The 12,900-nt window shown below is 38.0% G+C and overlaps 1 protein-coding gene across 17 annotated transcripts in view; it reads left to right on the top strand.

Moving 5' to 3' along the window:
* The window catches only part of EIF4G3 (eukaryotic translation initiation factor 4 gamma 3), a 271,653-nt gene that overhangs the window by 167,135 nt on the left and 91,618 nt on the right, over positions 1–12,900 (top strand). For all 17 annotated transcript variants that reach the window (XM_053921191.1, XM_053921193.1, XM_053921192.1 and 14 more), the window contains one exon: positions 1,192–2,028. In XM_053921191.1, coding sequence (XP_053777166.1) covers positions 1,192–2,028 — 837 coding nt within the window. The remainder of the gene's footprint in view (positions 1–1,191; positions 2,029–12,900) is intronic.

Below are 12,900 nucleotides of genomic sequence, written 5' to 3'. Positions count from 1 at the left end.
ATCTGATTAACAGCATGTTTTCTTTGACAGACTTAGTTCACTACACTTTATTGTAAAGACTCATTTTCATTGACTCCTAAAGATTTCTGACAGAGAAATTATAAAGTCCTTTCCATTTTAGATGGTCTTTTTAGTAGTGCTTAAAATTCTTCTTTGCATTTGATGAACATACTCATGAACATCTGATTTCGCACTGGAGCCTGTTTATTGTGCCAAGGAAGCACGGGGCTAGAAAAAAATCTGAATCTTTGGTTTCATCCCCACAGGGATGAATTGCATTATTGGTTTACCAAGAATTTTAAAATATGGAAATTTTCATGAATTAGAGTTTCTTACATTTTTCTGGTACCTTTATTATAGTTACCGATTTGTTTCTCTCTTGCTCCTCTTTCTGTGTCTATACAGAGACACACGTTTTATATATTATTCTCAAATGTTTCAGACATATTTGTTGTGTTCTTTTTTGAATGGACTTGATTATCTGAATATTAAGTTTGTTTTCTCCTTAAATAGTTTTTTTTACAATGAAAACACAAGATAAATTTCCAATTTTATACCTTCAACATTATTTCTGGTTAAAGGCCTCTTTAGAAAAGTGAAAGTTGAATTAATTTGTAAGTGAATTTTTATGTTCAGGAACTTGATTTCACTGATAGATACAAATTTTATTGATGATAAGTGAACAAGTAATACATGTTTTTTTATAAAAATTCCCCAGTGCCCAACTATGTAAAATAAAAATACCAGTATGTAATAATTTAATCTCTGTTTTCCCTGGAACTGTCCTGCCACTATAGTATATTCTTGATAGAAGAAATTTCTATAGGGATCAAGAAATAGTGGAGACGGAAGGTGTCTCTACCTTAAAGAACAGCCCCACCCCCATTTCAAGAATGGTTTAGCCTCAGTTTTGATGAGATTTTCCATTGTATTCTTGACATAATCATTTGGTGAATTGATTCTGTCTCTTTCTCCAAAATAAAGCTTGTGTATATTGGAGACCATCTAATAGTGGGTGTAACTAGAAAAAATATGACAGTGTTTGAAGTGGCAGGTTATGTCTAATATTTTGGTCTTTATTCTGCTACCCGTGATTTTTGGTAAGAAATTAAAAGAATTGATCCCATATGATACAATATAATCTCTGATCCAGCAATTATTCTTAAAACTCTTTTTCTTTTTCTTTCCCAGAAGAGAAGCCAAAACCGGATACAGTATTAAAGTCTCCTTCCCCAGTGCTTAGGCTAGTCCTTAGTGGAGAGAAGAAGGAACAAGTGGGCCAGATGTGTGAGACTACTGCAGTGGAGTCCATACCAGAGCTTCCTCTGCCTCCATCACCAACTGCTGTTTCTCCAGCTGCTCGAAGTACGATTGCTTCCCCCACCTCTACTGCTCTTAGTAGCCAGCCAATATTCACCACTGATCTAGGTGACAGATGTGAACTCTCCTCCTCAAAAGAAGACGCAATTCCTGTACCTAGCCCCACATCTTGCACAGAAACATCAGATCCTTCACATACAGATGTAATTGATGATGATATATGCAAGAAATCTTGTAGTATAGCACCTAATGATATTCCACTGATTTCTAGTACAAACCTGATTAATGAAATGAATGGAGTTAGTGAAAAATTACCAGCCACAGAGAGCATTGTGGAATTAGTAAAACAGGAGGTGTTGCCATTGACTCTTGAATTGGAGATTCTGGAAAATCCCCCAGAAGAGATGAAAGTGGAGTGTGTTTCTGCACCCATCACCCCTTCCACAGTTCCTTTCTTTCCTCCATCTCCTCCAACTCCTCCAGCTTCTCCTCCCACACCAGTCATTGTTCCTGCTGCTGCCACTGATGTTAGTGCTGCTAGTGCTCCCACTGCAGTCCAGAGAACCTTAGAAGAGGATGAGAGCATAAGAACTTGCCTTAGTGAAGACGCAAAAGAGATTCAGAACAAAATAGAAGTAGAAGCAGATGGGCAAACAGAAGAGATTGTGGAGTCTCAGAACTTAAGTTCAAGAAAAAGCCCTGTCCCAGGTAAGCTGTTCTGACGCTTGCTGAATGTCAAAAAGAAGCAGTATTTGAGTTATTTTTTAATTGGCTACTTTCCTTGACTTCCAGAAACATCAAATGAATGCTGAAATTCCTAGTCTTTCTTCAATGGTGTATTTATGTTTTAGCGCAGCCTGCAAAAGAGTTGCTCCATTGCCTAAAAATGCAAATGAAATTTCAAATATACAAAATGCCTCCAAGGTATATGTCACTCACTGTACATGTGTGTATTTTTGGTTTTTTGCTTCGTTCAAATGAATCAGTTTCTCGTTGGTTAATTTTGTTGCTTTGGGGCTGGAGACCAATTAAAATTAGTATGGCCTATAGTCCCTAATTCTGTCTTCTCAGAAGAATTTTAAAACCCGGCCCATCGTAAGCTTAAAGAACCTCCTCTATGCAAGACCCCTCTAGTCCTGGATTTAGGGAAATAGCAATTGGAACGTCAAAGGTTTATGACTAGTTCCGAAAGCTAAAGCTCCCTCTTTGACTGACTTGCAGGTAAGTTTATTGCTCTTCCACTTGTTATTTTAAAAGTTTTATTTTCTCCTGTGATTATCATGACTATGAAAATATTCTTCCCAATTCACAATTATTTCTTTTTAATGTACCATCACCTAGGATCTTAGGAAATAATCATTGGGTTTTTATAATTTTTTTAAAAAGATTTTATTTGTTTTTAGAGAGAGGAGAAGGGAGGGAGAAAGAGAGGGAGAGAAACATCAACGTGTGGTTGCCTCTCATGTGGCCCCCACTGGGGCCCTGGCCCGCAACCCAGGCAGGCATATGCCCTGACTGGAAATTGAACCGGCGACCCTTGGGCTCATAGCCAGGACTCAATCCACTGAGCTATACCAGCCAGGGTGTGTTTTTATAATTTTAATTAGAAAAGTTATCTGAGACTTATCATCTACTCTAAAGTTAGTAGCACAAAAGAATATGGCTTTTAACAAGTCAGCATAGCCCATTTTCTGCAGCGGTGGGCTGTGCTGTGTAATTTGCTCTCTGTAAACCTGTGAGGTTAAGTTACACAATTCAACAAATGAGTTGATGCCAGATAAGCACTGGGGAGATTTTAGTCACCAACATCCTCAGTATTTACTGTCTGTTTTGAGCTCTCTGATAGGGAGGCTTGACAAGTCAAAAACCTGATCCCTATTTTTAAGATGTGGCTTTACCACCCCGTTCAGTTTCTGAGGCCATTTATTCATGAATGTCTCTGGAAAGTTCTGGTACCTTGGAAAGTAGAACATCTAGTTCAACACAGTAAACCAGAGCAGAAAAGCAAACAATGCAAGGCAGTCAGGACAGGGAAAAATTTATTATAAATGTTTGTAAGTCACCCGTTTCAACAGACTGGCCTCCATTGACATCAGTATTCATAGTGCCATCACTATTTTGGAAGACTTCTTCCTTGGTAGGGTGATAACTTGCGGGTTTTTTGTCAGTCACTCTTTGAAAAAAGTCTTGGTTTTGGTATGGCTACAGATGAATGTCCCCCAAAGAACACTTGTTGGTTGGAGCACAGTGGTTTGACCCTCCATTTTGTACACCCATCTGTGAGTTGTCATTCAACAACTGTGGTGACGTGGTAGTTCCAAAAGCAGGAGGAGCTGGTGAGGACAAATATTAAATAAACAGAAAAACAAACCAGTCCTGTGGAATACAAGTCAAAGATACACACTGTACTTCAGAACCGAAATAAGTGTAAAGCAAAACTGTACCAAAGTCACACGTCCACTCATTCCAGACAGTCATTCTTCTTTGAAGCTTTTTGTCAGTTACATGGCCTGATATTGACTTCAAGGCTGTGCTCAGAGGTGAATGGACAGATTTTTAAAAGATTTTTATTTTTTAGAGAGAGAGGGAGAGAAACATTGATGTGTGAGTGAAAATCCACCGCTGCCTCTCACAAACCCCCAACCAGGGACCAGGTCCGCAACCCAGGCATGTGCCCTGACTGGGAATTGAACCGGCAACCTTTTGGTTCACAGTCCAGTGCTCAACCCAGTGAGCCACACCATTCAGGGCAGATTTTGGGGTCAATTATTCTTGATACTATTGTACATTTTTTTGAAATAGGAATACTATTAGAATTAGTAGTGTAAGTCACCAGCACCTTAGTGAGAGAATATATAGATTCTTCATTTTAACCAGAGGAAGCTAGAAAAGAAGAAACTCCTTTTCATGATTAGGAAATGAGGTAGAGGTTAGTGATGTCAGAAAGTAAATTTTTATTTTTTCACTATAAATGTGTTTTAAAGGAACTGGAAGTTCTGTAATTTGCAAAACCCAAAGTTTGAACCGCAAGAACCCATGCAACTCTAGCAGTTTTAAAGTTCAAAAGCCACCAGGAACACTCCTGACCTCATTTCTGTACAAATATTTTTAATGTTATTGCCACAAAAGTTACTGAAAATTTAAATTACCATTTTTCTAGATATCTCCACCTGAAACTGTCATATTCTTAATGACTGCAATCTTATTTGCACTTACTCATTTACTGTCCCTTATTTCCTTTGAGAGTTTATGAAATCATTATAATTTGGTTTACCTATCAGTCTTTTGTTACTGACTTTGAGAGTAGTTCTTACTGTCTCCCCTGCAGATGAAATGCTTTCAAGCTGGCTTCAGAAACCATTTGCTTTTCGTACGTGTGATACATAAAATACACAGTAGTTGGTGCAAAGATACTTGCTTAAAGCAGTAAAGTTAGGGGTGTGGTCCCTCCTCTTCTGTTGGGAAACACTTTCTTGCAGCTATTCAGTTATATTTCTGCCTGGAAATATGAAACGCAGCAGTTCTGAATGCTTAGATGTTGAAGAGCAACCCTGTACACTGAGGAGTGTGTGTGTTTATCTTAAGTGTACTCTGAAAAGCCTCAGAAATAGGCCAGACTTTTGATTTCTTGATTCATATGATCACTGCAATAATTAAATGTACAAAAACCTGTATTCGTGGGATGATTTCTTAAAGTATTATGATCTCTGTGTATATTGGTGGGGAAGGAAAGAGCTTCGGCACTTCCGTGAAGACAGTCCCCACTCATCGTCCAGGAACTGATTTTGTAGTTTCCTGAATGCGTATACTATATAACACGAGCTTTTCCACTTTTGAAAACGGCAGGTTTTCTTCTTCTGTTTTTTACTGTGTTTAATATAAAGCTATTATTTGAAATTCTTTTGCAGAGAGAGGTTTCTGATCTTTCTATTTTACCTTCTGGCTTTTGCCGATAGCGCATTGTTTCATTGTCTGGTTTATAAATTTGTTTTATGAATGCATCTTTAGCTAAATTTCTCTAAATGTAGATTTGAGGGCAAGTCCTCTCAAAGCAGGTTTGTGTTTGCTTTATTTACCACATGTCTCGGGACTTAATTTGAGTTTAATGTCCCAAATCTTTTACTCCCTAAACAGTGGGAAGATGTTCCCTGTGGATACTGTCTTTCAGGGTGACAGCAGTCCCTGTCCACCTAGCTGACACCAAACATCTTTCCTTTTCATTACTCTGTTGATTCACTAGTTTTTCTTCTGTTTTATTGTTTTAGTTACCTTTTTCACTGAGACCGTCACTGTGTTAAGAGTCTCAGAGCTTTCATTGAGAATCTCAATTCCAAATCTTCACCTTGTAGAGATTCAAGATCTTGTATCTCCCTCATGGCTGTTAAAATGTAAACTCCTTGTTTATAGGACTGACGCAGCATCCCACATCCCCAGTACTGTACATAGTGGCTGTAGTGGTGGTAGCAACTGATCTTGTTTATGTGGCTTCCAGGAATTTCCCTTATAGTCTCTAAGCTTAGCTAAGTTTGAGGGATGGTTTCTAGATTCTAAAGGTTGTAAGATTAGAGATTTGTTTCTCAAATAGAGATATGATTGTATGTTATGAGCAATATGAATAAAATTCTGACCCAGACAGCCAATCAAACTGATGTTCTCTCTTTTGTGTTCATTTTACTTTAGTATAAAAGGAGCATACTTTAATTCGGGAAAAAATTTTTTAAATAATAACGCTTGATTTATTCTCCCAGTGAGAATATTGAAAATACTTGAAAAGGAATGAAACATGAGCATAAAACCAAAGAAATGAAAGTCTTTCATTTAGGGTAGACTAACCTGAAAAAGGCTTATTTTTAAAACCATGACCTGAAGGTCAGCAGCAGGAATAAGGAATTTGACATTTACTTTCGACTTTACTCAACTTACACCTTCTGAGAAATATTTGAAATATCCCTGGAAGAGTAAGTTGCTGGGGCCAAAAATAGATCACCAGTGGTTTCAGTGTCCCACAAGAATAAGCCCCCCTCCAATGTGCACCCTTGTAACTTAAGTTCTCATATCACCTGGAGAAATAGGTTATGGAACCTTGGGAATAGGACTGCCACCGTATTCCTGGTCCCACATCATCTGTCAAAACCAGCAGAACAAGCCTTACCGCAAGGACTCCTCTGTTCCCTGTTTGTCCTCAGGCTTGAGTCTGAGTGATCCTGAGGGATAAGTAAGTTACAATTATCGGGTTTTCCCACCTTATATGTAAAGTATTTTCAACAAAGCTGCCTTAAAAGTACATTCCTGCTATTTCATTTTCTACTCTCTCGTTGCCTCCCACAGTGCAACATTAAGCATTCTCTGGAGAATACTGGTGCGGGGTCAAATTCTATCTTTCATATACTGCAAAAGGAGCCCACATACCTGATGGCTGAGCTTAATAGCAGGCTCAGGTGCCAAACCTTCTGGCAAGCACCTTGCATTTTCTTCTTGCCTCTTTGTATGGTATACACTTACCCACTATTTACAATAGTTCATTTCTTTGCAACATGAGCCCCAAAGCTTCATTCATTGGATATTAATTAACTTAGTCATGCATATCTCCATGAATAGACATAGATTCTTTGTTCAGAATTTTGCCCTCTTTCCCCAGACTTAGTAATTAATCTGCCTCCAAAAGAAACTGTTGTATTTAACCTGCTTCCAGATAGGGTAATCCAGACAGTTTAGGGGAATGCTGTTCTTTCAGGCAAAAGGGGACTCTTTTCAGGAAAACCTGCTATTGCTAAAAGCTTTTTCTTTCTCCAATGTCCATCTTGACCTTGAACACAATAGTCTTGAGGACTGTTTTCAATACCTTTGACAAAGTAATTTTCCCTACTAATGCAGAAAAGTCTCCAAAATGCATTCCTTCAGTATGTCTCTTCTCCATTATCTAATGCTGTATGAATAGTACTTAGTAATTTGCAGTCATAGTAAAGTCACCTTACTCTGTTTACAAAGCTGTTTCCAGATATTTCAAGCATTAATTTTATGACTTAAGCAGTTGTCCCTGGAATATAATTATTCCTATTTTGCTGATTACAAACATAAGCTGTGGAGTGGTGATTTGGGTTTCTCAGTGTCACAGGAAGAGTTGCAGCCCAAGCCTTCCTTTACCTCACATTTACATTATTCTTTCTCACATACTTTGCACATTGCCGTAAAGTTCTTTTAATATTGTCATGATTTCGGGATTGTACATTCATTCACATGACCCAGGTTCAAAGGGAGACACGAAAAACCACCTGCTTCAACCACAAATAGTTGATGAGGGTACGGACACTGTCACTGTTCTGGATACTTGAGATTCCTCAATGAAGAATCAAAAAATCCTGTCCTAGTTGAATCTTAGAAAGCTTTGAGTTCTATAAAGATAAAAGCAGGAGAAGGAATGCTGGAGGGGCAGCAGGCTGTAGTAGTTAAATATCGTGATCAGAGATGGAGGCCTCCGCACGAGAGGAGATTGGAGCAGAGGTGGAGGGGGATATTTATGGGAGCCACCCCTTACTAACACCTGTGATTTTTTTTCTCATCCCTTTTTCCTTTTGAGAAATAGCACTATACCCTATCTTCTCTAGGCAGAGCACTGCTGGACAAGGTCATACCACTGCGAATGTAAGCACTCCCTCCCAGCCATTCCTTTTATGACCTTTCTGTTGTAAAATCCTGTACTCGTCCCAACCCGCCTCACCCTCAGCAGATGGCAGGTGTCATTCTTTAAGACTGGGTATACCGAGAGTGCTTTCTTTAACGTTCTGCCCAAGCTGCAAGCCTGTCTTTATCCATACTTTCACAGTCTCTTTTAGTTGTCCCTGCAGTCTCCTGTATGTGCACTGCCTCTCCACGTGCTTCTCATTATAAATGCGCTAAACTCGCTCTTCCTCTTACGCAGACTTCTCAAGAAGAGTCTCCCATTCCTGCTTCTGCCATTTACTGTTCCGCGAATCTAGTCTGCTTTATACCCCCCACATGGTCCTTGAACTTCCCTCAGCAGTGTTGCAGCAGCCATACATTTGGCTTACTAGTCTTTTTATCACATCGAACACTTACTGGTTGCTCTCTTTCTTTTTTAGTTAGAATTATTGAGTATAATTTATGTGCAGTTAAATTCATGCTTTTTAGCATTCGCTTCTTTGAATTTTGACAGACACATAAAGTCATGTAATCATCATCAGTCAAAATATTGAACAGTTCCATCACCCAAAAAATATTCCCTCATATTTGGGCCATGGTCTAATTCTGTTATTATTCAACACATTCTTCATTCATGATTTCATCTAGTCTAATGGTAGGTGGCTCCCATTGGTATTTGCTAATGACTTTTAAATTTTTATCTCCACCCGAATATTTCTCCTGAGCTTGTCTTGTTGTACCAATTGTCTGCTAGATATTTCCACTTGAAAATCCCAAGTCATTTCAGACTCAGCATGCCCAATACCAAACTAATCGCCTATTTCTCTAAACCTGTCCCTTTATCTTGGTGGCACTAGTTTTAATTCAGCTAAAATCCTGAAGCCAGTGTTGATGAACTTCTCCCTTGAGTTACTTTCCCCTCACATATAGTCATTTAACAAGGGTCTCTGATTTTACCTGATATATTTGTTGAATTTGTCCGCTTCTCTTTTGCTCCTACCACTGCCTTAGACCTGCACGGATGCCTCTCGTTTCCCTGGCTCCAGTTTTGTCCCCCTTCAAATTCATTCTCTACCACCAGCCATCTCTTTAAAATATAGATCTGGCCTTATCACTCCTCTTTCATGTCTCTACTGAAACCCTGCCAGGTAATGGGTGGCAGGTGGGGGGGGGGGGTAGCATTTACCTTCCAAGATAAACTGTCAACTTCTTACTTTTTACTATAAGGTCTTGTTATGTTTAGTTACAGCAGCAATCTTCTGAGTATATATGCGTGGGATCTGAGTGTAACTTTCGATGTATTTGGTTAACCTAAGCACTAGCAGTAAGATGCAGTGGTCAATATTAAGACAACAGCCTGACTCTCCTCAGTCGTAGCCTTTCCCTTCGTCTATCTCTGTGACCTCGGGCAAGTTTCTCAATCTCTCTGAGTATGTTTTCTCATCCAGAAAATGAAGAGTATTTACTTCATAAAATCGTAGTGAAGATGAAATGTGATATATGTAAAGCGCTCAGCATAGTGTCTGACATATGCTAACCATTATATAAATGCTAAATACTAACAATACTTCTATTTTCCGCCAGTTTGAAGGGCTCCAATGTTTTCCTTTGCACTAAGATTACACAGAACAAATGGGTGTCTTGGTCTCTGCCCTTCAGAGTTTAGGTTCCAAAGAAGAGAAGCACAAGAAGAGGATACCATCTGGAAGTTCTTAATTAAATCCTGAATGTGAGGTGGTAGAAAATTCCTCAGAATAGCCCCTGTGCATGTATAACTTTGAGTCCTCATTACGTTATTTCATCTTCAAATGACAAGGCACATCTCAAGGTGCCCTCTGCTTTCGTTTGGAAGGGAGAAGTTCTGCTTAGACCAGTGAATTTTAAGGATTGAAAATTTCAAGGCATCCATTAAGATAGAGTGTAGTAATAGCATTATTAATTTACTGTTTAGGTCAGGAATAGAAAATTAGGAAGGAAACTAAAAGGAATGGGTAAGAATGAAAAGGATAGCCAAAAAGTGGAAACAACACAATGTTTGTCAGTTGATCAGTGAATGAACAAAATGTGGTGTATGTGCATAAAATGGAATATTATTTAGCCATGAAGAGGAGTGTGTGTGTGTGTGTGTGTGTGTGTGTGTGTGTGTGTGTGTGTGATTCAGTCATCAAAAGGAATGGAGTACTGATACATGCTACAACTATAGGGTGCATGGATGAACCTTGAAAACATTATGCTAAGTGAAAAAATCACAAAACACCACATATAGTAGGGCTCTGTTTATGTGAAATGTTCTAGATGGGAAATTTTGTTTTTTAGATTTTATTTATTTATTTTAGGGAGAGGAAGGGAGAGAAAAAGAGAGGGAGAGAAACATCAATGTGTGGTTACCTCTCGTGTGCCCTCTGCTGGGGACCTGGCCTGCAACTAGGCATATGCCCTTACTGGGAGTCAAACCAATGACCCCTTGCTTCCCAGGCTGGTTCTCAGTCCACTGAGCCACACCAACTAGGGCTAGATAGGCAGATTCTTAGACAGAAGGTATTGGGTTAGCCAAAGAGTCCATTTAGTTTTTTTCTGTAAAATGAAAGGCACATTTTTTATTTTCACCAATAAACTTCATTGATTTGGGTATTTTGAGTATGTTGACTGACTCTCCTGCTATTGGCTTCTAGAGAGTAGAAGCCGGGGTGCTGCTAAACATCTTCCAGTGTGTAAGGCAGCCCCAGAGTGAAGAATTTTTGGCCAAAATGTCAGTTGTATCAAGAAACTTCACAAACCACTTTTGACACTTTCAATCACTTACAACACCTTCTCCGTACACTACACAAAATTTTTGTGTGTGCTTTAGTTGCGCTTTTACCTTTCTTGAAATAATAAAGCATAATATGCCAAAAATGTCACTTGTTTTCTACCATCTTCAACATTAAAATGGCTGCACAAAAATTCACCAGTTTTGATATGTATTTTATCAAATGCACGCTGATAAGACAGCTGTCACAATACAGTCTAACAAGATTATTTTGAATGAAGTTAAAGACAGCTAAGCACTACTAGAGCCATTGTATGGAAAAAACTAAATGAACTTTTTGGCCAACCCAGTAGATTTGTATTTACCAGGGGTTGTGGTGGACAGGAGAGGGAGCAGGGAGTGCTGATGGGTTATGTTTTAAGTTAGAAAGTGGTGATGGTTGCATGACTCTGTGCCTATAATATAAACCACTAAATTGTGTACTTTATGAAGGTGAATTTTATAGTGTATTATGTTTATATCTCAGTAAAGCTGTCATTCTAACAATATGAATAGGATTGTGCTACCAGCATCATATCAGAAGCATCAGCCTAAGAATTTCATGCTAAAAACCCTGAAGATAGAAGTGAATCAGGTTAGGGAGATTATAGCTTAGAAATTTAGACCATGTGAAAGAATCTGCTCAAAATTTTATTTTTTACAATATGACTGCCCTCACAAGATTGTGCATTCTAATAATTCCATTGTTCTTAACACTTAAATATATCAATTTAGAACACTTACAGGGTTTTATCAATATTGATATGTGTACATAATATTTTATCTCTTCAGCTCTCTCATACTTTCTTCAAGATGAGTAAATCTGATTTGTTTTATGTTCCCCACAGAGCTTTTGTTAAGCATTTGCTTACTCATTTAAGTAAAAGAATAGGTTTTTGTTGGTGTATGTATGTGTGTGTGTTTTTGTGGGTGGGGTATATGACTAACACATGAGATGTATTTAAAACATACTGTACCACTGAAGTAGGAACATTTTTTATTTCAGTAATAGCTCTCTTGATTGAGTGCTATTTATCAGGCACTGTTGTATTAACTTTTGTAACACTCAAAACAACCCCGTTTACCCCATTTTACAGAGGAGATGGAGGCGCACAGGAAGTAACACGTAGCTAGTCAATGGCAGAGTTGGCTTTCAAACTTCGCTCCACAGCCAGTACTCATAGCCTTTTCTCTGTATTGCTTCTTACGATGAACTAAATATTTTGTAAAATCTTACACTTCAACAGTCAAAACTTAGCATTGTATATGGTAATTCTTGTGACGTAAGGTAATTATTTATAACAGATGAATATAATATTGACATAAATGATCAGTTGGATGAACAACTGATTATAGGGCTTAAGAGTAAAATGCACTCACCTTAAATAGCTGGTACGGAACAGAAAAAGCAGAGAGGGTATTATCCCTAGTCCATTGTTCAATACCCAATTTTCTACTGATTCCAGAATCCATGCCTGTAACCTAGGTTGCACCTTAGTATCTAGTACACCTTTTGAAAAATAACAGTAGAAGTCATTATGTGATGGCATTCAGCGTTCAGTGCTATAAGTGATAACATCCGAAAACTATTATGTTAGAATATAATGTCATCGTTTATAGTTGTCATTTATTCAACAATATGAGTCCCAGAGCTGTCATAATTTAAATTAGTAATTATTAGTTATAATGCTTTAAAAAGATTTCAAGTAACATTTGAGTGATATTTGAAATATGTAAGTCAGTATATTCATATAGGAAGATACTCCCTTTGAAATGTGATACTACACATATTAAGATATTTCATAAGTTACACATGTCACATTATTAAATCATGTTATAACTCCTAAAATGGCTTTCCTGTATATGTTACTAATGGTGTCTACTCTAACTTTGAAACCATGCCAAGTATACAATAGCCTGTATAGTGTAAAACAAATGAAAAGGCTGTATGCACATTTACACATACAATACACATATATGATTGCATATATTTTCCAAAAGATACGTAAGAAGTATGTACTTAACAATGGTTTTCTCTAGGGAGAGAGACCTGGGAACAGATGAGAAGAAGACTTTTTCACTTCATTATTTGGCATATATATATATTTTTGACCATTAATGTGAATTAATTT

This window comes from Desmodus rotundus, chromosome 3 (assembly GCF_022682495.2).
Source record: "Desmodus rotundus isolate HL8 chromosome 3, HLdesRot8A.1, whole genome shotgun sequence".
NCBI classification, from domain to species: domain Eukaryota; kingdom Metazoa; phylum Chordata; class Mammalia; order Chiroptera; family Phyllostomidae; genus Desmodus; species Desmodus rotundus.
The sequence above is the reverse complement of the archived record's forward strand: the minus strand, read 5'-3'. Positions and strand labels throughout refer to the sequence as shown.